General features: G+C 36.9%; 1 protein-coding gene across 1 annotated transcript; it reads right to left on the bottom strand.

Moving 5' to 3' along the window:
* Window positions 1–18,769: 18,769 nt before the first annotated feature.
* Window positions 18,770–23,126, bottom strand: LOC131030459 (lysine histidine transporter 1). Its single transcript, XM_057961290.2, has 8 exons — window positions 22,818–23,126; window positions 20,985–21,163; window positions 20,394–20,777; window positions 19,901–20,294; window positions 19,575–19,680; window positions 19,358–19,449; window positions 19,149–19,217; window positions 18,770–18,936 (listed from the first exon to the last, which is right to left on the bottom strand). Exons 1-8 carry the CDS (start codon window positions 22,863–22,865, stop codon window positions 18,838–18,840), a joined length of 1,371 nt encoding a protein of 456 aa, XP_057817273.2. The 5' UTR covers window positions 22,866–23,126; the 3' UTR covers window positions 18,770–18,837.
* Between the last annotated feature and the right edge of the window lie 2,245 nt (window positions 23,127–25,371).

The following is a 25,371-nucleotide window of genomic DNA, read 5'->3' as shown; positions in this document are numbered from 1 at the left end:
TTGGCCCTTTTGTCAGTGGGGACTCGATCTCATAGGCAAGATTCACCCTCCTTCTTCCAATGGACATAAATTCATTATCACAGCCACAGAGTATTTCACAAAGTGGATTGAAGTCGTGCCTCTCACACAAGTTACTGGGAAACAAATCGCTACATTCATCCTGAACTACATCATTTGCCGATACGGGATCCCTACTTCCATTATTACTGATAACGGACGTCCCTTCAAAAATCAGGATGTTCGTGAACTCTGTGACCGCTTCCATATCTCTCACCGTTTCTCCACACCATATTACCCCCAAGGTAATGGCCAAGCTGAGGCGTCTAATAAAACAATTCTCAAAATCCTTAAAAAGACAGTCGACGACGCTGGCCGTAACTGGCATATCCAACTCAATCCTGCACTTTGGGCCTACCACACAAGTGTCCGCACACCTACAGGAGCTACACCCTACTCACTTGTCTACGGCTCTGAAGCCATCTTGCCTATTGAGGTCGAGTTACCTTCTTTACGAGTCTCCTTGAGAAACATAATCAACGATGAAGACTACAGGGTCTCTCGCTTACAAGAACTGGAACTGCTGGAGGAACGAAGGCACACTGCTTTTAATCATCTCAAGGCTTACCAACAACGAATGAGTCGCAGTTACAATCACAAAGTTAAGCCTCGCACATTTGAGGTAGGTGACTTAGTACTCAGAGAGAACCCCAAGAATCAGCAAGACAGAGAGAAGAAGGGCAAGTTTGAACCAAATTGGCTTGGTCCTTACATCATCACAGCGGTATATGGATCTGGGGCATATCAGCTCTCAACTACAGAAGGTGAACCCTTGGAGGATCCTATCAACAGCATGCACCTTCGCAGGTTCTACACATAAGCTCTTCGGAACATCCTAATTCAAAAATACAAAAAAAATTATAAAACAAAAAAAAATCGTTACTTGGTGAAAACCTGGCAAACAGGCGCCTTGTGACACAAAAAACATTGAAAAAATTGAAAAATCGAAAAAAGTAAAGAGAAATAATTTCGTCCAAACGGTGAAAACCACTTCGGTGGCGCCCTGGGCAAGTACCATGGTGAAAACTGGGTCACCAGCGCCATGCGTAGAGACATTGCTCCTCCCTCCTTCAGGATTCACTTTCATCCTTTCACTTTGCACACACTCACGACCTATTCACTCACAATAAGCTTACACATTCCCATCATGGCTTGTTATTGATCTACCTAAGATTGGTTAGCCATCCATAACCCTCCCTTTTCACTCCCTTTCCGTCCATAATAAATCAGATCCTATCTGTGACTACGGCCAATTCCTACGTCTAGTAATGGGGTGGAACTGAGAACATCACATGTTTCGAGGAGTACAGTTTCTTCCAGTTTCCTTCAAGTCTATCCGCGCACAATCCGCAATAAAGCAACATTTGCATCACAGATCCGCAATAAAGTTCCATCTTCTCCACAATAAGGTATCAGTTTCATGGATTCAGTCAGTTTCAGATGAGACACAGCAGCAACAATGAGCTTCAACAAAATCAAATCTTTCAACAAACTCAGACAACATATGGTTCAGTGCTATCTATCCTTTTTGTGAAAGTGAACATTGTGACCACAATTGAATAAGACTTAAACAAGTGACAAGAGACACTAAACTTGAGGACTACAGTGGATGTTGGTGTCGAGTCTTGATTTTTTTTTGATTTTATCTTTTGGTGACATGTCTTTTAGCTTTTCCAGGATGTCTTTGACTAGAGATTCTATCTCCAGGATGTCTTTGACTAGAAAAGCGAGGATGGGGTATCGTCACCTATTTTGTTTGCTGTCTGTGGATTGTCTTTTAGTAATGCTATGACTTGTCCAAGGATATGAGGACACTGTGAGTCTAGTATGAACTGGGGCATTCCTTGTTTGTGACTGTCTTATCTCCATGCAAACAGGTACAATGACTTTCTGGGTCGAACATATGCCTCGATTGTCATAACCTACTTGCCATAATAAGCTCAATGATGATAACGCACAAGAAGCTCTTTCACGTTCATATCTTCTATCTTCCATCCCCCTTTCTTGATTGACTTCCATTGTCCTTCTCGAGTCCGCGTAGCCCGCTGTCACATGACTGAGTATACTGACACACCAAAAAACATTTGCATTTCATATAGTTACACCTGCATCACCACATATAAGCATTTCATACATACATATAGATATCACAATTGCATCACATCCTGCATACAACACATGTTAGCACATCTCACATTTTCATTATGTAAATAATCATTTGCATTATCATATTCATTTGCATTACATACATTCACATTTGCATCATGCATCACATATACAACATAAAAGAATAAAAATATATATTGCATCGCATCATATAAGCATCCATATCATAAAACATGCATCATAAGAACATCTCATCACATAAGGTACACATGCATATAGCTGCCGCAAAAATGAATCATCTCATATATAATCAAAATGTGTCATGATACAATGATGTCAAAAGAATCATATGGCTACAAAAGAATCACCCGCAGGTGTCTACAATACAAAAAATGATACATATACTGATACAATGGGGAGCCCTCTATGGCTATGATGAACTCCCTCCCTCGGAGCCGCCTGGCCTCGACGGAGTCTGAGCTGTAGATGGACCCGCTCCAGGATCCCCCTGTCTCTCTGGTGGTGGTGGAGGGCCCATGACCCCACCGCTGGACGCCTGCCTCCTGCGACTCCCTCCCGTAGCCGTCGCTGTGCGCGACGATCTATGGAAGCTCCTCGCCCGCTGATCTGCTGGCACGGCAGCATAGTACAGATCCCTCCAATAGGCGATCTCCTCTCCGGCTCGCAGCACATATGCGTAGCCTGCCCCTGCATCCTCTGTTGCCCGCCTCCCTGCCCTCAGAGCTGTCTCGGCCTCAGTATATCTCTGGATGGCCTGGTCCCTCTCCCGCTCTGTGTCCCTGAGCCTGATCCTGAGGTGATCCCTCTCCCGCACCAAATCCTCAATCTCATATGTCTGGCCCTGGCAGATCTCTCGCAGCCTCAACAGCTCATCCTCCTCAAGATCTCCGCCCTCAGCCTCTGCCTGTGGCTCCTCCTCTACAGGTGCCTGTCCCTATGCCTCTGCCTGCACCTGTCTAGGTGCTTGAATAGGTACCTATGCCTGTATCTGTCCCTGTCCCTGCACCTGTCTAGGTCCCTGTCTAGGACCCTGTGCTGCTGGTACCTGTAGGGGTAATCCACCCCGACCCCTCACCACCGGAGCTGCTCTCTCCTGTCCTCCCTCCCTCCGAGGTGCTACTCGCCTCTCCCCCACCACTCCTCTCCACCTCCGTCTGCCCCTGCCTCCATCTCCTCCACCATCATCATCATCATCCCCCCCGGCCTCTCCCTCCAGCAGCTCTCCCGGATCTGTCAATCTCGGAAAGGGATGCTCTGCCCAATACGCAGAGTACTCTGCGTCCATCCCGACATCCTCTACCTCTGGCCACATGTCCCATGGTAATGGCATCATCTCCGCCAGCTATGTCACGGCCTGATCATATGATAGCAGTGGCCCGAACTGTACCTGATCTCTAACTGTGTGGGCATACATGCCCAAGCCTCGTGGCATCCGCTGAATCCGCCCAAACTGCCTGCATACCCTGTCGACAAGCTGCCTCTCCAGAATATAGGGCGTCCGCCCAATCAGAAACCTGCTCCTGAATGCATAGGGTAGCTCCAATGCGTCGTCGTCCCACTCCTCGCACCCCAGGTACGGCCTCCAGATAACCATGTCTATGTCATCTATGACGCGCCTCCAATGCTCCAATCTACCAATCCGAGGCTGGGATGTGATCATGTCGTACAAATGCACGAAGCTCCGTCCCTGCCCTCTGCCTCTGAAGTGGATCGGTCGTGTGATGAGAAGGTGCTCATATGCCCACACCTGAAGGAGAGTAACGCCGCAGCCCAAGCCCACTGATCCGTGGTACACAAACTGATGCAGCTCATAGTACAAATGGGCCAGGACACATGGCCCCCATGCATACCTGGTGTGCTCTATCATCAGTGTCTCCAATGCCCCTCCCCAGCCAACTGCCAATCCTCGTGTGGCTCTGTCCGGACATAAATAACCACTGATAGCTCCCCCAATAACAGCCGGCAATGCTAAACCTGTGGCGGTCATGGTATCCCAGGCCACGTGACCTGCTCGCATCTCCAAACCGGGATCCTGAAACACCCGTCTCAATGCCTCCCTGTCACCGTCACGATCGTATGGAATCAACTCTCCAGCGATCGGGATATGCAGTATCCTGTACACATCCTCCAATGTCACTGTCATCTCACCCATCGGCAGGTGAAACGTGCACGTCTCAGAGTGCCATCTCTCAGCCAACGCAGTCAGCAACCCCATGTTTGCCCGAAACTCAGGCACAAATAGCACATGTGTAAGACCCATCTCCTCAATGGAAATCCTATCCTGGATCGACAACTCTGGTCGCAACCTCTGAGTCGATGGGAATCTCTCCCGTGACTCCAACATCGACAAATACTCCTGCAGTCACACAATCAATCTTGTCAGTTATCGTGGCATTCACTATTTTTCACAAAATGCTACTTGCTACCTAAATGCATACGCTTACCTATCCTAGTGACACTCACTGTTCATCACAAAGTGTTGCTATCTACCCTAGTAGTGCTCCCTGTTCATCACAAAGTACTACGTGTGTGACATTCCCTGTTCATCACAAAGTGTTACTCACATTCGCACTCCCTGTTCATCACAAAGTGCTGCCTATCTTGGTGCTCCCTGTTCATCACAAAGTGCCTTGATCTATCCTAGTCTTCCTAGAGGACCTGCTTGAGTGTCTCCTCTCAGCAGCTTATCCAATCGACAACGTATGTTCATCACAGAACTGCCGATTTGACCTAGAAGACTCAACCTATGCATTTTTTCAACACAAACGCGCTTTTAACTCCTAAACGCACTTATAGACTGCATAAATGCGCCTCTGTAACACAGACGCGTTTTCTGAACACAAACGTGCCTATACCATGCACAAACGCGACCAGGGAACACAGACGTCCCTGCATGACATAAACGCCCCTACAAAGCACAGATGCTTCTACATTTCACAAACGCGTCCGTATTCAGCACAAACGCGGTTCCAGGCACAGACGCGCCTGGACCCGACACAGACGCGCCTGTCGGACACAGACACGCCTGGCACTAACACAGACGCGGTTGCGCGTTTTTGCATATTTTATCTACCCTATTCCTAGCGCATTTATTGCTACTAAACATGCATTTATGACAAAACTCGAAATGCGTGAAAGTACGAGGAGGTTTTCAGGTACTTACCGGCTCTCCTGCATCGGCTGGTCGTTGGAATCAGCGAACACGGTCGAATCTATGAATGGAAGCCATCGCTGCTGACTGCTGCTGCTCTTTTCTCACTCTGCACTGTGATCTTCTAAGGGTGTGGATGACAATGAGGATGTCTTTTACTCGTGGTCTATCTTATAGCCTACCCTAGCCCTCGCCCTCATTTCCCGAGTCAGTATTCTTCATCCTATGACTTTGTCACTCTATCCAGTCAGTCCATTCTAGCCTTTCTTTCTTATCGAGAGATTGTCTGCAATCTTTTCAGACATTTTCATCCAATCTCTCGAGGGGGCATATAATTCCCATCTTGGGGCAACTTTGTATCAGTTCATCTTATCTTCTTTGAAACAACGCGACAAGCCGCATTGTCTCAAAGAGGGGCAAAATGTAGACACCCAAAATTGTCATGTCTAATTAAATAAATATTTTATTTATTTAATTATCTAAGCCTAATTCTTCTATTAATTAAATAAATCTTTATTTATTTAATTAATTCATTTATCCTCTTCTAGCCTTATTTCTCATTTAAATAAATACATTTATTTATTTAAATTATCCCTTTCCTAAATTAAATAAATATTTTATTTATTTAATTGTCCTACTTCTTCTATTAATTAAATAAATCTTTATTTATTTAATTAATTCATTATCTTTTTCTACACATGACACATGTCATTCATCTCTTAATTCCTACACTACCTACCTCTTTCATTATTTTGGTATTTCTTATACCTACCCTCTAATCCTAGCCGACCTCTCTTTTTACACCTCTCAATCTTATCCCTTCATTTCTTATTGTGTCTTCTATTTAAGAAGATGCTTTCTTCATTGTCAAACCCTAATGACACATCCTAATGACTGATTTTGGAGTACTTGGCTACACTACGATCCTACTTGCAACCACATTCCGTTCTTTGTTGAGCTCTTGTGCATACAAAAATCTGAGAGCAAGCATATCAAACAAGATCAATGGAGATAGGAAGAATGGAGATCAAAACCCTATTGGACATGTGATGGTATCATCTTTGTGATTTTAAGTTATTTTGCATTGTCTTAGGTAATCTTCATATGTTATGGTGGATCTTTGTTCATTGTTAGGCTAGGGTTTAGTGGTTGGATTCATTTTAGCCTTTCAATATTGTTGTTTATTGTTATCCATTTTCACCATATACAGTACCAATTTAAATTTTCAGGAATTCTACACATCTCCTTTCGCCAGATTTGCCTCATTCATGCATATCCTGTCATATCCACCAGAAGTAAACCCTTGTGATGTTGCAGGAATCCAAAAACTATTTATCAATAGTTGCAGACTGGCTACTTTCAACCAATCTAAAACAAAATCTCTAAACTTTAAGATTGATTCCAGTAAACACAAATCAAGCTCCATTGTTGAATCGTCCTTCCTTTGCAAGATTTTGATGATCATAGAAATATTGTCATTGGAATACGGTGGCACCAGCATGAGAGATCTAATACAATAGGGGCAACACGAGTACACCAAAGGTTTGAACTTCATAAAATAAACCATCATTCTAACATAAGCGCACTCTATCAAGGTTTAGCACATTTTCAATGCCATAATCTCTAAGCAAGGCGCTCTGCCTCCTCTTGAAATGCCTTCAACCAAACCATCGTGTAAAGATCTTGGACTCGTTGTGGTGAAATCAGTCATCACATCTATATATCATGCTTCTCTTGCTCAAAAAACCTAATCTGTTGATATCCTGCAATCGTGGCATTCCATGAAACCCCAAACTGTGCCCTAACATTCCTTTTCTTCCTTTACGCGGGCTCATTTCTCCTCCCGTGATGAAACAAAACTTATCCAACGTGAGCCATCGGGGTCCCTGCAGGCTCTGCGGGCGCTGGGTCTGCTTTGCTTGCTTTGCTTTCTTAGGGCATGTTTCTATGTGGCTCTTTAGTTTATTTTGGCTAGTAAAGCAATTTGTGAAGCCCATGGTTCTATAAACAAATTGTTTTCTACTTATAATTAAGCAATCAACTTAAATTCTTCTGTCTCGCAAATAATAAATTTTTTAAATAGTATTAATATGATTATATGTGATATATTTTAGAAAAAAAAAATGTTAAAAATTTGAGGCAAATAAATTTGTGCTGTCATGTGACATTTTTAAAAATATCAGCCCCCTCTTTTTTCCCAACTTATTTTCATTTTTTAAACCATGGCTGCTCCACAAAAATAGGAAAAGATTCTAAATTATCCTTTTCGCATGATTAAAGATTTGTATGGGGACACTCTAACTGCTTATTTTTAAGCAGAAAATGGATTTAAGTAGCGGCATGAAGACATGGGGTTATCCCTTGCTGGGTGCAAAATATTAATTTGGGGGGTCCTTCTCCTTTTAGGAAAGACTTTACAATGTTCTGGGCCCATAATCTTGGAGACAAAACAAAGGTAAATAAATAATATTAAGAAATTTCTTGCAGCCACACTTTTGCAAAATAAAATATATTTAAATCAAATGCATGATTTAAATAGAAGTATATAATCCCCCTTATGCATTACAACAATTTAAATCAATAAATTGATTTTTTTTAAATCCCCTATGCCCTATTTTCAAATTGACTCACTAAAATAGTTAAAATAACAAGTATATCTCGTTTTGGCCTAGTCATACCTTATCGGGTCATAGCCTTAGTCAGGCTCCAAAGAGGGCCTAGCTAAAAAAAAATTGTTTCCGTACAACTGGCCTAGGGGAAATGCTATGATTCAGAGATGCTCGGGATTTGAAAAATTGAATGTGGGGTCATTAAGCTAAACATTTTCACAGCTTTGAACTTTGCCCAAAACACCTGATCAAAGCCTACAACCCGACATACTGATAAATTGTTATACTCAGAATCCATGGCATCGGACGGATCGCTATTATGACATCCGAGGTTATTAACTGTCAAAGTCACCTACTCAGTTGTTTCTGAATCTGAAACTTGTTAAAACAACCTGAGTAGGACTTAAAACCTAATTTGAAAAAATATCAAATCGCCACTTTGGGAGCCACCACTTGGCACACTAGCACATCAACATACTCTAAACATGTGTGCAAGATGGTTTGACCTGATTAGGTCACATGTGAAAATTATTAACCCTCAAAGTTGCCTTCTTTGATAAATCTGGACATGCTGCTCATGAAACCTTACAAATATGTGTTTGGAATGGACCTTGAAAACTGATCATATGATGAGATGGGGAGCTACAAACTGGGGATTTGGTAGATAAAATTTATTGAGAATCATGGGGTACCACCATTTTGAGTTGCAAGTCAACTGGGCGTGAAATAGAAATTTTCAAAGTAGGCTCTCGACTGTTGTTTGACACTATTCAGTCTACAAAACTGAACTTTTTGCACCGAAATTGGCTTTGAAAACTTGTCAAACAGATTGATGGGACTTTTCCACTTGGCATGGGGATTCAAATAATAGTAGGGAAACAAGAACAACTCTCTGTTAGGCTTGACAATCAACTAGCACAAAGTTATAAATGCTCAAACAGGGCTACTTAGAAAAATAGAATAACTGCAAATCAGCAACTTTAACCTCAAGACCTCCAAAGGAAACTTCACAAACACATCTACAAATAGACACATCGCATCTCCATAAAGTTTATAACAATCCCCCAAATGGATTTTGCATGAAATTTCTCCGGTGCAAAAATATGAGCCCACAAACTGAGCTACTCAAGCTTGCTCTAAAAGGTGATTTTGAATGCAATCTACAAAATTTTGAGCCTGGGTCTTCAAAATTAGACAAAAATTTTGAGGTCCCAACAATCTCCACTTTCTTTTTATCTCAATTCATAGGTACTTTACACATGTCTTCACATTTGTCCGAATAATTATTATGAGCTAGAATAATTTGATGAAATTAATTAAATAATTAAAAATATTTAATTAATATGAACAAAGGGAATGAATTAATAGATTAATTAAAGTAGATGAAAAATGATAAAATGATGAATGATTAATTAAATATCTTAAGAATTATTTAATTAATTTGTTAGGCGGTAGGTGGTAAGGTGGTGTCATGTATGTTAGGTGATATGATGAGACATTTGAACATTTTTAGGTGCCTGCAATATGGAGGGGTTGAAGCTATTGGAAAATTAGGTTGTGAACATAGAGCAGGAGGATCTCCATAGGGTTCATCGGATATGATATGGCCACACCAAGAGTTGAGGGTTTGACATTATATTGAGAGGAATCATGTGATGAAGAATTTAAGAGCCATAATAGTTGTGATTTTCATTACATTCTTCCACCAAATAGCATTGCCTTTACGATATGAGAGAATAATTCATAATCAAGTGAACCAATGAGAAGAAACAACAACACCTAAAAGGAAAGCCCTCACAACCAAATGGTTGAGTCCAAAATCTATCCCCAACCATTAGAACCACATTCCTATGAAGAGGCTTGGAGATGTAATTGTCCACCAAAATGCAAGAAACCATAGTAGGGTGCCCCATGTAGGAGGCGAAAACATCAACTTTCAACAAGAAACTAGTAGAGTTGTTAATGACATCATAAAAAGAATCCTCTCAAAGATAGAGGAGATGATTCGGTCCAGTCTAACCCACATTGGATACATATTAAGTGGTATGCTAAGGTGGTGAAAGGGATTTGGCTGGACAAGGCTTGACCTAGAGGAAATGCTCTTCACAAGCCCGCAAATTACCCAACATAAAGTTTTTATACTTAGAAGAAGCAAAGTAAGTAATGAAAAACCTTTATCACACCTTTAGCACAAAGAGAAGAGCTCAAGATTACTAGCCACAAGGGGCATCTAGGAGTGTAACACCAAGTTATGTAGGTTAGGAAGAGAAGGCCAAATATTGGATAATGAATGGTTCAAATAAACAAAACCAATCATTAGTTTATGCAAATACACAAATCATTTATAGGTCGTAGCATTCTAGTGCCTCACGTTTATGTAATGAATGGTTCACACAGATTTCATTTATCTATAACACGGCTAGCTCTAATTTGTGTCATAAACATATAAATGATTAACTTGTATGCATCTTACAGCTATAAATGGGGTTAGTCGAGGCATACATCACATATACAAGGTTATTAGTTCAATCATAATAAACTTAAACATTCAATGCATATGTACAATGAAAATAATTTAACAATCTCACAAATACAAATAGTGACTAGTAGTAAAAGGAAGTAGTTGCACCTTATCACAAGCATCATTTCCTTCTCTTGGATCATTAACACATAATTCCATAGGCACTTCCCCTATAGAAAAGGAATATTAGTGTATCCTATTCTACACCATGGGTCTCATCCTTTTTCTTAATATTTTGCACCACCTAGAATGATAGGAAATCATTCCATACTACTTGCAATCACAACCAAATAAGGTGTAGCCAAATCACATCACATAAGGCCAATAATAAGATTTCCATAGCTCATTAATCATTTAAGTCATCATACAACCGCATAAGTTACATAATCAAGATGTCTTATTTTCTTACTATTGTTCGAACCTTAATGTCTATACTATATATCACCTAGTCTGAGTTAACTATCAAAACTAAGAAACCATACCCCAAGAAAACACAATGTAGGATACACACATTTCTTTTGATACACCAATGTCGACGCTGTGTTAGAAATTTAAAATAGATTCATAACCAAGATCATTCTATGAGAGAGATAAGCAGTACAACTATAAATGAAACAAAACATTTACAAACCCTCGATTCTAAAAGATGTGCAAATGTCAAGATTACAAGATTGCAATAGGAACTTAAAGGGGTGTTGATGAAGAATGACTGCATGAATCAAAGTAATTGAATGCTAACCTATGCAAGAGCGTCACAATGTATGAAAAGGATGCAAAATAATAAAAATACAAGCTAAGCAGTGAGTTTATATAGAACTAAGGATAGGATGGACGTGGAAAATCCAACCAATAGGGTGTGACCATTGAGTAGTCTAAAAATAGAAAAAGCCCCACCCTTTAAGGATGGGGACACCATTTTTATGGAATGGAAGACCTTAACATAATATTCTAGTCAAACTCACTTTATGAACCTAAGCAAGCTTAATAAAAGTGTAGGAAAAATCTAAGACTAAGGTAAAAATAAATAACCCACTAGAAAAATAAAAACCTGTTGGCAATAGACATTGTTCTGGTGATGTTAGATGCATGGAGGTTACTTAGGGATTTTCATTGATGGCAACTCAACCTAGTAATCCTATCTGATACCTGTAGATTTGATCTACCAAAAGTCATATTGACTTTAGGTGTAAGTCTGACAGAATGCGAACACAGTGTACAAATTCAGTGAGCTTAACTCATTTTCGGTGATGCAGTTTTGGTTGCAGTGATTGGGATAGTCGATTGGTTGTTTAAGGCAGGTCACTTTGTAATTCTAGCCTTTGGTGTTGATTCTAGTGCATGATTCTCGGTCCAGTATTTGGTGTTTCTAGAAGAACAGAGCTATTGTCTAAACATGTTGGGTAACATGTGTTGCAGAACTGTAGGGATGATTTTCGTGATTGGTGTTGTGTTCAAGGAGTTTGTGTCATTGTGTGTGAAGCTTGTGATCATATGTTTTAGGTCTAGAATATGGATTTGTGGTGGATTGAGCTGACATGAGACTATACATTTCATATTTTGCAGTTTTGTGAAGTTGACTTGTTAGAGATCTATTTCAGTGTTGCTGATATATAAGATAGACCTGGGTGATCATTTTGGTATGAATATGTGTGTGTGGAATTGTTTTGGGAGTGATTGAGTGCAGTTTCACATGTGCATCTTGAGTTTTGATGATTCGATATTTGGCAGCAGAGCAAAATAGAGCATATTTTCAGATCAGTGGCAACAGATCATTTTGAGCTTAATCGGAACTAATTGATGGCATTTGTAATGCTATATTCCATTTTAGACATTGTATTTTCCTTTATATCTCATTGGTAGGGCAGTGAGTCCTCCGGGGTTGTAGCCCTATTTTGTATTTGAGTAGTGAGCTCTAGGCAGTATGCCTGAATGCAAGTGCATTCCACTTTTGTAATATTATTCTACTATTGGCCATAGTATAAGAATATTGTGGGTTCAAATCCCATCGTGGTTTTTCCCTTTACGGGTTTCCACGTAACAAATTTGGTGTTATGGTTGTGTGGTTATTTGCTTTAAGTTTGTGCATTATACTTTCTATCTTTTGCATCTGGTGATTTAAGAATCAGTTTAATAAACTAATAAATTGCAGAACATTGATCCCCCCCTCTCACTGTTCATTGATTCCAACAAAACCTACTTTAGCACCCCCCTTAAGTGTAGTAAAGTGGGTGAAAACATTATGGGTCCTAGCAAATGAAGACATGTTAGTTACCCATGTACATAGAAAAATTCCCCTAAAGGAAGAACTCTCCTCCCACAACAAGGAAGTACACCCCATATAAATATAGAGGGAATAAGTGGAAGGACCAAGTAACCCCCCACCTAACCCCCCCTCTGAAAATGAGTAGAGACAATGGTAATTGCTTGAGATTAGATGTAGAAGATTGTCCATGACCATCGAACAACATTCCTACCCTTAGGAAGAAATAATACCAAAGGTGAATGCAAGAGATCCTTCCATTCCAAAGAGAAATACATAAGAAAAAAACTCAAAATGTATGAAGTCTTTGAAAACTACTTAAGGGTCTCCATGTTGATTTTGAAAGCTATAACCATGAAATTAGTTGTTCCATGCCACACTGTTGATGATGACAATCCAAAATCTCTTAGAAACTGATGTAGAACACAATCCAAAGATACAAGTATCTCCTTTGAAGGAATAAAGACCTCCTCAGAATGTTGTTCCAAAGTATCCACACTTATTTCAAATTGTAAAGCATAATCATACACGGAATGAACAAGAGGCTCGAAGTGTTCCATCACAACAACTAGAGAAGAATCATCCTCATCAAAGAGAAGATGTATGCAATCAATAGTGTCTCCCAAATTTGCAATATGAGATTCCACAAACAAGTTTAAAACACTAGTAAAAAAGCCATATTTGAAAGACTGTGTATGTCTTACTTCAAAGAATTATTGGAATGTTTCAATAAAGCAACTCTAAACTTTGAAGTAGCAATAGTAGATGAAGGAGATGGAATGCAAGGTTCAAGAACTAGATCACTTTTGAAAATACCTAGGTTCAATAACCAAAAGTCTCCTCAAAATCAAAATCCACACTAAAAGTGTGATCATCATTCAAAGGATCAAAGCCATCATTAGGAACAAGGTATAAAATGTTTGAACTTCAAATCTATGCATGATCTTGCAAAGAAAAAAGATCAACATGCTTATTTAGCCAATCCATAGCTCTTTGGGGAAAATTTTGGACTTTACTATTAATAGTAACCTTATGTGAATGCAAGATTGAGGCACCATTTTCGTAACATTCTCCCACTTATCAAATGCCTTGCAAGAGAAAGCAAAGTATCTACACCATGTAATTTAACCACTAGGGGCCATGAGGCCCATAGACTCTGAACACCATTTGAACTTCTCAGCCTTAGTTAAAAAATCTATAACATTTATCAAAGTCTCTACCTCGACAAGCTTCACCATATATAACAGTATGTCAAGGAGATGACTAATATCCGGGACCCTCTTCTAAGAGAGATTTTGTCATATGAGGATTTTGTAACGAATATACTAGGGCCTTTTGGCCTCAGAATAGCTGATACTGGAATGATGGACCAGCAACAAGTTTTGAATCAATGGGATGCATATGAAGTACAAAACTTAGGACCTGCTGCCCAGTTCGATACCGCCCTTATGGATAGATACACATAGCTGATCACTCAATGTCAGGAGGTGGTAGATACGGTAAAGGAGTTAGAAGAACAAGGAGTACATGCAGAGGAGACTTTGAAAAAGTATAAATTTAGAATTAAGCATGTAGCCGATTCGCCAGTCCAAGCAGTTGCATGCATAATTGAAAATTATAAGGCATTTACCAAGAAATAAAAAAAAGCTAGGCACACAATTGCTAAAGATAGCAAAGCTTTTTCTTGATTTTAAAACTGCTCTTCTTACTCAAGTTCCAAATTTTAAAAATCCTGCATGGTTACGAAAATGTGGCTGACCCAGCATGGTCTTCGTAGTGCTCATGCAGCGTCTGTTTCGTAGTTGTTAAGTGGAGTGTCAAGGTAGAAACTTGCAAGTTAACTACAACTCCTAATTTTAGCTCTTAATTTAGGATAGAGTTATTTCCTAAATAATAGGGTGAAAAAACTTCTATAAATTGAGAAGTTGAATTCATTTGTAAGGGTCCCCAAATTGATGATTTGTGGCCCACTTAGAGATTTTTAGAGATTTTTGTAGATTGTTAAGAAGTTTGAGTTATTTTTGCTATACATTCATGGAGAAAAATATGAAAAGCAGCTTGTAGATTGCCTGATTTACATCTATATTCTACCAAATTGTTCTGTGTAATTGGTAACGTCTATTATTTTGAGTTAGCAACGTGGTAATCTTTTTTGTCTATTATGATATGAACCATATTGCGCACGTCAGTGATGTATGGGAATTACTGTGATAGGCCATATTGTTGATGATTCTATGTCCATAGATTTGTGAAATTGATGATTTTGCAGGTTTTATGGAAGTCCATTGTTGAATGCTAACTTGGATAATATCTCATAATTGCTCAAATTGCAGGGAACTAATTGAATAGTTTATTGAGTTGTCATTGTATTGATCTTTATTGTTATTTTTTTGTTTCCCTTACGCTTCGCATTTTATTTCCCCAAAGAGTCTTAAATCATAAAATTCAAAAAAAAAAAGGAAGTGCAATTGTTCGTAAACCAGCGAGATTTAGTTCTAACCAGCAGGCCCCTTTATAGGTATAACCACATTGACCATTGAGTTATCCATCACCGTCGAGACCTGACTACAGAGACCTTGGGGTAGTGAGTTCTTCCGAACCCGTTACTTTTCAGGAGAGGTGGTGAGTGTTTGCATAAACTACCTGACTGTTGGTGGGTGTGTCAAAATGCTCGTCAACAGTATGGTCACTTTGGTGGGAAAGAAATAAGCGTATTTTTAGAAAGCAAACATCTTCTCTTTTTGATGTGCTCAATTACATTGAAATATCAGTATCAGAGCTGGTTAATGCTCATGTTTCAAATCATTTGAATCATGATAGGGAATTTACTTCTTGGGATGGCCAAGTTATTGATTGCTGGAAGGACATTTCTATTCATGTATCACCTTGCTTTCTGAGAGTGAGAATTAGTAAAATTGATAGAAATAAAGTGAAATGGTGTCCTCCGGATTTGACACATTTCAAATTGAATTTTGATGGCTCCTCTAAAGGGAACCCAGGTGATGTAGGAGTAGGAGTATGCATAAGGGACCACATAGGGTGTGTTTTTGCTTTAAAATTTGTTTCCATTCCACTGAGTACTAACAACTTCGCAGAGGCATATGCTTTGCTTGAAGGCATTCTACTAGTTAAAAAATTGAACATCTCTTATATTCACATCGAAGGCGACTTAGCTATTATTATCAACGCTTGCATGAAGAGAAATATTGACAATTGGCAGATAAGATATTTGCTTGAACAAGCATGGGAACTTATTGATACATTTGTAAACTTTACCATTTCACATGTGTATAGAGAAGGGAACCGGGTCGCAGATCATTTGGCAAATATGGGAAGTTCCAAGGTGAAGCTTAATATGATGGGTCCGAATTGTGATCTCGATTCTTTTCCAACTCTTAGAAAAATAATTTTGGAGGACATGTGTACAAGATAGTATTGCACATGGCTATGCAGTTGTTATTTTCATAATGATAAAAAGTTTGTATTTGAGGTATTATAATTGCAGGTTTCCGTGGTTTTGTTGTATCTGAATGATTTGAATGGATGTCGATTTGGGCATCTATGAAGTGTGTTGGACTTCAAGCTGCATAAATGCTTAAGTTAGGCAGTCTGTGGGCTGCTATGGAAATGTGTACAACTTTTGTGAAGTTTTGGTTTGGACTTCATCTTGTTGAACATACTCCAAGAAGTATTCGATACTTGGGGATGATTTGTGGCATTCCGTATTCTGGACATTACGAGATATATTGTACCTTTTGGCATATTAGGGATATAAGCTTCACAACCTTTCTATGTATTATCGAGCAAGGATCATAGTTTTTCTCTCTGGTTCTTTTCTCCAAGAGCTCTTTGAATCAACTTTTGTAAAGAAATATATAAATAAAATATATTAAGTGGCACTGCCACCTTTATTTTTAAAAAAATAAAAAATAGTGTACTCAAGTATATTTATTCATGAATAAATTGAAATATATTTGAATTTTGAGATCGTACTCATTCAATCAGCATGTTAAGTAATACAATTTGAATAACATTAATAATGATATTTTATGCACTTCTACATCACATTATAATTATAATAACACTTGTAACTCCAAGAATAAAACAATTTCTTAATATAGAAGAACAAAAATGTATGAATCATATGTGCATACATAGGCATATGAATTTATTTTTGCTATGGAGTATCAGATGTATGCTGTGTTAAAAGTGATTAAGAAATGGACCCTTTCCATTAGTGTAGGCAGAATTGTAGCCTGGATAATCTCTTAAATTGAATCCTAAAAGGTGAAAATGGTTTCAAGCTAAGGGTTATCCAGGCTACAATCCTCTTACATAAAATAGAAAAGATGATATTATTCATTGAAGGATTTTTTCATATTATCATGTTTACTATGCTACTAATAGTTTGGCAAAGTATGTTGCAATAAGGTTTTGCAGATGCGGGATTCAGGTCCTAAAGTTAAAGCTCGGAGTATTAGTGGTTTCTCCTTTTTTGTGAAGACGGGTACATCCAGAGAGTGGTGCGAGATTTTATGCACAAAAAGAAACTTAAAATGTCTTATTAAGACAGTCATCTCCCTCAGATGAGGAATTGTAAAAAAATTTCAGTTGTTCTGATATCTGATCCCTTAAGGGATCTGGGCTAGACCGGAGGTTTTCTTAGCTCCATTCTTTCCTACAGGTGCCCACACTGAATGGAGTTGTAAAAAATTTCACAAAAGAAATAAAATGCGGCTTCGGCCTTTTATTGATCAAAAAAAAAAAAAAAATGTATGAATAATATGATGAAAGTAAAAAACACTAATTTCTTTGAATTATTTATTCTTTAAAACTATTATTTACTCTAATAAATTGGTTGTCACTAACTAACATGTACTAAGTTATTTTTTTTAAAAATTAAAATAATTAAATCAAATCATCTATCAATTTGGACTCATAATAGGCAAATGGATACATTTTTAAGATAACTATTTAACCATTAAGAAAATACACATAAACAACAAATTTTAAAAAAAATATAAAATCATTTACGTAATTAAAAAGGTTAAGTCAATAGACTTCCATAAACCTTTTCATGAAAGAAGATTAATAATTACATGGTAGGTAGATTCTAAGCAAGTTTAAAAAAATTAATAGTATTTTCTCTTTATCAAATTTATTTTTTAAAACAAAACAAATCACACTTTTTATCATTTGCAAAATACTTGAAATTAGTTATTAATTGACATTTTTAATCATTTAAAGATTTAAATAAGTTATTTATAAATATTTATTAATTGTTTTTTGATCCAAACCATTTACAAAAGAAGGTAAAAATTTATTAAACTCAAAGAGAATTACACAATAAGAAGGCCAATAACCTAACAAAGAATTATATTGTTCTATCCTCCACAACTATCTGTTCCAACATGTGAGATAAATCCATAGACAAATGTTGCCCATCTACATTAATCATTAATTGTTATATTTTATATGTTAGATATGATTTTTTTTCTTTACAATAAAGTTTTTCAATTTTTATGTAATGATCAATTAAAAAGTATGTTATTATATTACAAACACAATCTTTACATTTATTATTATACTGAGAGGTTTTTATAATGTAGTTACACAATGTTGTCATAAAATTTATTATAAATTATTTTTTGGTAGACATGAATGAATTCTTTCAAATAATAATAATATTTTTTTTCCTTTGCATTGATTAGGGACCATGTATTTCTTCCATATCATCTAATGAAAAGCAAAGCAAGTTACATCTCTAGTATCTCACAATGAAATACAAACCAACTTAGATTTAACAAGGGAGAGATAGGTAAAAATCATACTAGCACATATTAATGCATTCTATAATGTTAACAGAATACCACTTTCTTCTTGTATTGATCAAATAACTTCACATATTTCATATTGTTTATTGTATCTCTCAACTAGCAGTAAAGTCGGTATGACAACTTGTGGTAGAATACAAACCAATTTAAACATAACAAGGTAAAGATAGTTCTAAGTAAAGATAAAAGTACAAGAAAAGCATAGCCAGATTTCTTAAAAAACAATAAATATTGTCATTGTGTAGTGAAAGGTACCAATAACTCTCTCTATATACAATTTATGAATAGAATTTGTATGTTGATGCTTTCTTTATTATTGTCCTCAAACCACCTATGGATGATACCGTCATGAGTAAAACTCCCAAAGTTATACATATCTGCACAAAAAGTAAATGCGTTAAGAGATCTTATTATTTTTTTAGTTTGCATATCTTAATTTTTAAGCCTATAAAAATTGAGCAAAGGTTGCTTAAATATATATAGCAACATTATTTATCTAAAAAATTATTTATTTATTTTTATAATCATCAAATAAAATAGATCTTATAAAAAAATCACAACATTGGAAAACAAGTATAGAATGCAATACCCAATTCGCTATCCATGACAAGCTAAACCTTTTTGGCTTGTATATTGCAAGCCACATGATGCATGGGAGCTGCAATAGAGTAGAATCCAATAAAGAGGTCATAAATTAAATATACTCAATAATTTATTTATCATTGTTAGAATAGATAAATAAGACTCATCTTGACTCAAATAGACAAGTTGAATAAAGATGGAGTATGATGTACTTACGAAATAGGTTGTTGGAGCAAATGCAAATCCTCCAAAGAATCCAAGTAGACCCCCAAAGAAAGGAAGTGATATAGCAACAAAACAAGTTGCAGCTAAAATTTATTTAAAAAGATATATCAGAACAAATCCTTGTATAGGGTTGGAAAGAAACCTCAAATGTTAAACACAATACTTATTTCTTAGATTTCAATTTTTCTATAAATACAATTCCACTTACCAACATAAGATGAGCGAACAATCAACCGCAGCCATATTCCTGGAGTGAAACCAAGTTTGGTGACCAACACTGTTTCCATCATATCAAATACTGGCATGGCATAGATCTACACCGAAATATAACATATCAATAGATAGAAAAATTACTTATAAGATTTACTTTTAGAAATCTTTATACTACACATAAGTCCCCACCAAACCAAAACCTAATTAAAAATTCACTTAAAAAAAAGTTGTGTGTACACTAATATAAACAAGACATGTAAAATCTATATAAATGCTGGACCTTAAGATTAACAGGATATAAAAGATTAGATCTATATATACCTGATAGCTTCCAATCACATGGATGACCACCATCATGTTTGCTGCTGCAATGAGCCATGTGGGCTTCCCAATTGTAAGTAGAATATTATCCTCAACAGAGTTTCCATAAGCCCAGTAACCGATGAGTGCTACAGGGAAGTAACAGATAGCAACGACAATGTATGCAACCATTACTCCTCGCCACATAGGAACCTTTGATGGTTTATCTGGTTTGGACGGTATAGTGGCTTGGATCTCTAGGACCACATTGTGCCCTGCATAAGCAAAGGCCACGTCTCCCAAAGCATTAAACACATTAAACACTGCATCTGCAGTGGATGTGCTTTTTATACCATAGTCCACATCGGGAATTTGCCCCTGATGGGCAGAGGCTCCCCAAGCAATTGTGGAATAACTGCACAATACAATTGTCATGGGTCAGCGTAGCATTTCCTATGCATTTACATTAAGCAGTCAAAGCATAAAGCATAAAGCATAAAGCACAAAGCTTTACCTGAGGGACATTACTGCTGCAGCTAGGGATATTCCAGCCACTGAATTGAAATTGGGAAGCTGTGCCAGAACGAAGTGAACTGAACCAAAAATTGCAATAAAGTATGACTGTCTAATTGGTTTGCAGGTACTACAAACAAGGTCATGAAACCTCTTCAGAGATTTCCCCCCTGTAACCATGTACACTATATCTACTCCCACTTCTACAATCAATTGCTGTGGAACAACTATCCATAAACCAAGCTTTTCTCCAAACGCATGCTGTCCTAGTTCATGATATCGATCAAAACGTTTTCCTGGAACCATCTCATGCATTTCAACCATCTGCCAGAGTGTGTATAAGGTTATCATCCAAGATAGCACAAGCACTATGACTCCTGGAGTCCTGCGAATCAAACCACACAATTTAGAAGTTGGATCCACATACTGGTAAAATCTACCACATGGTATATGAAATCCTAATCTGATAAAGAAAATTTTAATGGGTATGCCTTGATTTTTTAACGCTTTGCCAATTTGTGCTAATTTGCTAGATTGGTGCAGATTTAGAGAAAAATTGTGTGTACAATTATGATGCTTCGAACATTCATACCATCCCAAGTGTGATACTGCATTGGGTAAGCTGAGGACTCCAGCACCGACCATAGCAGTGACATTGTGGAATGCTGAGTACCACCATTTTGCATTACGAGATGATGTGATTGGAAGCCAATCTTCATAATTCTTTCCTTCTTTCTTCTCTGGTTCTTCAATTTTTTTAAAATTATTATCCTGCAAGGAGGATTGAAATTAGTTAAATTCAGGAATAGTGAATTCAGTAGGCGATTTAACAAATCAAGAGATTTGATTTTTAGTCGACACTGAATATAATTGAAATTGATTTCTTTCTTAATCTTTCTTAAGGTTTACAACTGTGACAAGTTTTGGCTTCCTTCTTAATCCTTCGAAGGTTCACAACTGTGACAAGTTTTTAAATAAATGTTCTTAGATTAAAAAAAACAAAAAAAACAGAAGATAACATAGCATTACAAAATGAAAGCAAAAATTATCCATCTGAATCCCCAATGAAATATGGCCTTAACATACCCATTCCACATGAATTTGTACAAAATAGTTTATTACCAGAGGATTAGATTGGAAATTAAGAAAAAAAATGTTCAGGGTACTGCATTCATCGTACTACATAGTGCAGGCATATGAACTTAGAAAAAATGGCTCTCAAAGGAATTTTGACTATAATTTGATAATTAAAATAGTAGAAAATAAAATTATAATAAAATTAAAAAATTGAAATTATTTAAGAAATTTTAAAAATGATAGCTGAAGATTATATTAAAAATGATTCTCAAAGGAATTTTGATTGTAATTTGATAATTAAATATTAAATAAAATAAAATAAATTGAAATTATATAAGAAAATTTTAAAATGATAATTGAAGATTGTATTATTCTACTAAAATTTCTCTTGAATCTTTATCCCAATTCTTATCTCCGATCATGTGGAAGATACAGCAAGAAAAACTGGTTCTACGTTTTCTAAAACGTTCTTTGTATGAACCTTGACCATAAGCAAATAACAAGAGAGGAGTTAAACGTCATGATTTCAACTTAGCTCAAAACAAAATGCCTTATCTACCTAACTGGTTTAGATATAAAACAGCAGGTCAAGGGTGGAATAGTACTGGCTACTCATGAGAGGCTAACTTACCCATTTTAATGGAAAGATAGATGGGGTTTTACACAGCGCTTAGGAAAGGGGAAAACTGCTCACAGGGACGTTCATATTAAGGCTTTGCCAGTGCGGTTTCAAGAGAATTTAAATTCAAACGGATATCAGGAAGAAGATTATAATTCTTGAAAGTCCTCGCTACGACAATGATTTCAATACGTGCTTATTTGTTTCAGCAAATTTAGTTTCTTTCATTCTTTCTAGTACCCTACTTGGACTGGATATTGCGAGCTCACAAGTAAATTATAATCGAAACTAATAGGACTATATCTATCAGTAACGACAAAGCACTATTCGAAATTCTCAGCCGACTCTTCAAGAAACACAAAAGCAGTAGTCGAAATTGCCGGCAAATTCTATGACTGAAGCAACAGAGGCCAATTTAACAGGAAATAATTGACAGTCATTTTGAATTCGCCCTTAAAATCCAAATCAATTTCAGCAAATCTTTTCTTGGCCCTGTGTTCTGTGGCCAAACTCAAATTATCCAGCTGCTAAACATTTAAGAGGGCAGAGAACTCCCAAACTGAAAACAAGAAACAACATTCTACCTAACTAAAATTTGCTCTGCCATATTTCTGCAGTTTCATGTGAATGCGTTCTTTGAACTAGGTACTGCTCCGCCATAGATTAATAAAGCATGAAAGCAAATAGAGTTGAATGGAAATGAAAACGGGTGCTAGTATTTCTACTAACCTGTGTTACATTAGGTGAGTTCTCAGGATTTCCACTTTCGTATACCATCTTGCAAATCTGAGCTAAACGGATTCGAACTCGGAACCTGTCACTGGCAATGCTTCAGGGCGTAGAGCCTCTGCAGGCTATCCTCACTTGTTGCAGGAAAGAAATGTGATGTTAGAGAATAAGGAAGGCTTTTAATATTAAAATAGCCGGCTCACCGTTAAATCCAAACATGTCCACACAGAGTAAAAACAGAAAATTGAATTTGCGGGACCCGCATATACGAAACTCCAGCTCACATCTTTGATCTCATCTCATCTCTCGTATGATCTGCACGGTCCAAATTAAATACTTGCAAATTTCTTGTTTTAACCGCTTGCTTGAAGAGTGAGCAGAAAACTGTTGGTTTTTAGTCTTTTTCATGATATGCCAATTGGTCGGTTATTTTGAGATTACTGCTGATCGACATCGACGGCTGAGCTTTCGTCTGTTTTATCGATGACCCTTTTCTTGATTTCATCTCTTTTCTCATTACTCTTCTTTCACTAGTGCCTTTGATTATCTCTCCCCTTTCTTCTCTATGTGACTTTGAAGATAAATTATAGCTCTCGTCTCTTTCAGCAATTATAATTTTATGTGGGATTAGATGTTTAAATTTTGGAGTTTTCCCATTTTTAAATTCTTTAAATTTATTTTTATTTTGGATTTGATGCATTATTAATCTAAATATCACATTCATAAATCATCATTAGTACAATTGACAATACAAACAAAATCTTGGCGGTTTTCTAGGTTTAGAGGTCTTCATTTTCACATTTATTTAGTGAAGAGTATAGTGCTCTCCACCCATCTTGAATTATCTACATTTTGTAATCTTTGAACAAAACTTGTAAGTAAAATCCAACACCAAGTTTCTTAATTCTATCACTATCTCAAATGGGTTACCATCAAATAGCAATTTATATGCATCTTATTCTATTAATCATAGCTGTCATCTCCATCAGAAAAGTATATTTTTCTTTTATTATTATTTTATATGGGATTGATGTTTTAAGTGTGAAGTTGTCATGATTAAATATTTTAAAATTCTTTTAATTTACTTTCATTAGAAATTTGATGTATTAGAAATTTAAATTTCACATCCATATTACAAACAAGATCTTGGTGGTTTTCTAGGTCCATAAGTTAGCATCATTGTATCTATTTTGTGGAAAGTATAGTGTTTTCCACCCACTTTGAATTATCTTCATTGTTTAATCTTCTCAGTTAAACTTGTAAGTAAAATCCAATATTGAGTATTTGTGTAATATTACTATCTCAATTGAATTTCCATCGAAGTGCAATTTATATGTAACATGCAAAAATCAAAATCTTAGTTTTGCTAGTGTGACTTTTATCCTATCTTCTTCACCAAAGGGTTCAATGGCTTTCAAAGAATCTCTTAGACTTTAGACTACTATAGTAGCCATGATAAGATCATCCCCATAATGGAGTTTTATAAGATAAATAGCTACCTTAACCTCGCCACCACCTAATCTACCTATCATTTCTTCTAACATGTTAATATTAAGCCAATTAAACTAAGCAATAGCAAACAACCTTGTTTAACCCCAACGCCACTATTGAAAGACACACTTTGGTAAATTTGTGTATGTTTTGTTTATATTTACAAACCAAAAGTAATATTAAATTTTATGATAAAGAATGCACAAATAATCACTAGTGTTGATGGAAAGGTATTGGTGTCTCTTCTTTGATATTCATAAAATGTTAGAAATAGTGTACAATTTAATTCATTTTGAAGAATTTATGCAATGAAGCAAACTATATTTAATATAACTTCAAACATTAAAATATATGCTAGCAACTAGTATAATTTTTATGAGTGAAATATATAAATTTTAAATTTATTATTTAAAGTTATATATAACCTTTGTTGGAAACAAGGCTAAAAACTAAGAGGGTCGGTGGGGTGAATCCGTTTTCTCAAAATCACTACTTAACTCAAACACAATTTCAGATCTGATGAATAAACATGAAAGCATGAATCAACACCACATCAATAACACACATAACACCAAGATTTTTGATGTGGAAAACTCGGTCAAGGAAAAAACCACAGTGGGAACCTACCCACAATATGAGGATACCTTGTTAGAATTATATGAAATATTACAATGGGGAAGGCACATGCATTCAGGCACACTGCCTAGAGCTCATTGTTCAAAAACAACAATCAATAAGGGCTACAACCCTAGGAAGACTCACTGTCTTACAAAAAAAAATGGATTACATCTGGAAGATCATGAACTAAGAAAATAGCATCTCCTCATGGCCGGTTACAATTTCTGGTTGAGCACATAACACATATCCTACTCCTCACTTCTTCACTACTTCCGAAAGACCAAAGCATTATTCACACACAAATACCTCTCTCACATGAGTATTATATTTATTTACACATACCATCAACCTATCTTTCAAGATCGGCTCAACACACATCACAATTACAAAGATATAACCATACATGCTACAACATTACATGTGGACCAAAACATTGTCGGCCAAG

The sequence above is a fragment of the Cryptomeria japonica genome, chromosome 7 (assembly GCF_030272615.1).
Source record: "Cryptomeria japonica chromosome 7, Sugi_1.0, whole genome shotgun sequence".
NCBI lineage: Eukaryota > Viridiplantae > Streptophyta > Pinopsida > Cupressales > Cupressaceae > Cryptomeria > Cryptomeria japonica.
Note: the sequence above shows the minus strand (reverse complement) of the source record. Positions and strands in the feature narration are given on the sequence as shown.